The sequence below is a fragment of the Oreochromis aureus genome, linkage group 4, assembly GCF_013358895.1.
Source record: "Oreochromis aureus strain Israel breed Guangdong linkage group 4, ZZ_aureus, whole genome shotgun sequence".
Taxonomy (NCBI): Eukaryota; Metazoa; Chordata; class Actinopteri; order Cichliformes; family Cichlidae; genus Oreochromis; species Oreochromis aureus.
The window spans coordinates 33195965-33197703 of NC_052945.1; the positions used below are offsets into that span (position 1 = coordinate 33195965).

Sequence of the window (1739 nt, forward strand, 5' to 3'; positions counted from 1 at the left end):
AACTTCCCCGAATGTGGTCATTTGTCAGTCTAGAAAAAAAACATGGGAACAACCAAAATGCCATCATTCATGAACCAATGTGGCATCCACTGTTGATATACAGTCTAGCGATTCTCCACTTTTAAATGCAATCAGTCATTCAAAGCACCTTCCATGTAGGTTATGCAGTTCAGTTGCTTTACAGATGACTATTGAATTGAGACACTAAATCACTACTACCTCTTTAAAACTGATTATTTGAGAGAAGAATGAAATTAAAATATTTGACTCTGAGCCACCCGGTAAGCCCATTAACATGCATGGCTTACAACTCAAACGTTTCTCCTTTTTTGCCATGTTTTATCACCGTGTCTCAACCGAACTGGGTAATTTATACCCAGCCTAATTTGAAATGAAATGAAACATGAAACTTGGAAAAGGGTAATGTGTGGAGTGGTACTGTGGCCTTTATTGGGGAATCAACACTGTCATTAGCCGACTCTTTGAGCATCCTTATAGTTTCATTCTGATTTGGAACTATTGTAATGAAGTTATGATACATTATAACGTGTTTATTTGCATTGTTTTTCTTTTGAAGCCTGTAAATCAATGTGAAAATATCATTATGACCAGTCCAGCCAGTCATGTTTTGTTAAGAATCTAAGGTTGGCTGCCTCAACACTGATGAGTAGGAAGGCTTGACTCGTGGGAATCTTGACTAAATGGGTGGTTACCCCCGCTGACAGCACCGCACGGTAGAGCTCTCTGACACACGGGCAGTGAAATTCATGAGCTATATATACTCGCAGAGCCTTTGTAGTTTTGGTTCGGGCCACTGTGAGTAGCCTAATCTGGGCTACTACCCCTGTAATGTGCACGTGTGTGTGTGTGTGTGTGTGTGTGTGCTGATCAAAGTGCTGGGTTTTGATGTGAGTTCTGCAGCATGCATTTCATGGTCAGACTCACACCAGCGTGCTGCCGTATGTCTCTGTGCGAAGAGCCTGTTGACTCATAAAACACACTCAAAAATGAGTAGGCGATGATTTACCTAATTGGCAGCTTACTATAGGTCTTTTATCAGCAGCCTAAATGCTTCCCGTGAAAGTCTCTATTGACTTTCACGGGAGTCAATATTATGTAACATTTCAGCAGATTCTATCTTCTATCACACATGAATGTAGTGTACCCATGCTCCCTTCTATTCCTCATTTGTTAAAAGCTGTGAAGGATGCTGGCTTCCTTCGCTTCCTTACCTGATGAAGTGCAGATGATATATGTTTGCAAAATCACAGCTATATCCCAAACGACATGCATTCTTCGTTTAATTCCTGCTCATTTTCTGATGCTGCTGCGGAGTCGCACTTGTAGATAACAACACGGCCAAACTTTAAGCATTTTCCCCCTCCTCTTCTTCTTTTGGAGCTCGTTATCCCCGTCTCGCTCCTCCCGTGGAGCGCCGTGATGGTTTCAAGCCTCGTAGGACAGATCCGTTCTCACAGCTTCGTCCTCCTTCGCTTTCCGGTTTGGTGTTCGGGCAACATTTCGTTCTTTTATTTATAACTAAATTATTTTTACCGGCGTTCGTCATACATTTATCTCTTAGTCAGTGTGTTCTGTCTTTACAAAATGTCAGCCGTGAAATCCGTTCATGATGCACGCTCCGCTTGTGTTTGGGGCGGGTGGGTGTCTGTGGCGCACCGCCCGCCTGCAGCAGATCAGCAAAACTTCACTGACGATGCAAAACGAACCGAGAGCGCACA

At 43.2% G+C, this 1739-nt stretch overlaps 1 protein-coding gene across 1 annotated transcript in view; it reads right to left on the reverse strand.

The window, feature by feature from the left end:
- LOC116312179 (carbonic anhydrase-related protein 10-like) overlaps positions 1 to 1639 on the reverse strand; it is a 130344-nt gene extending 128705 nt beyond the window's left edge. Inside the window, exon 1 of the mRNA XM_031729535.2 lies at positions 1233 to 1639. Within this exon, the coding sequence (XP_031585395.1) occupies positions 1233 to 1293 (61 nt within the window). The 5' untranslated portion in view covers positions 1294 to 1639. The remainder of the gene's footprint in view (positions 1 to 1232) is intronic.
- Between the last annotated feature and the right edge of the window lie 100 nt (positions 1640 to 1739).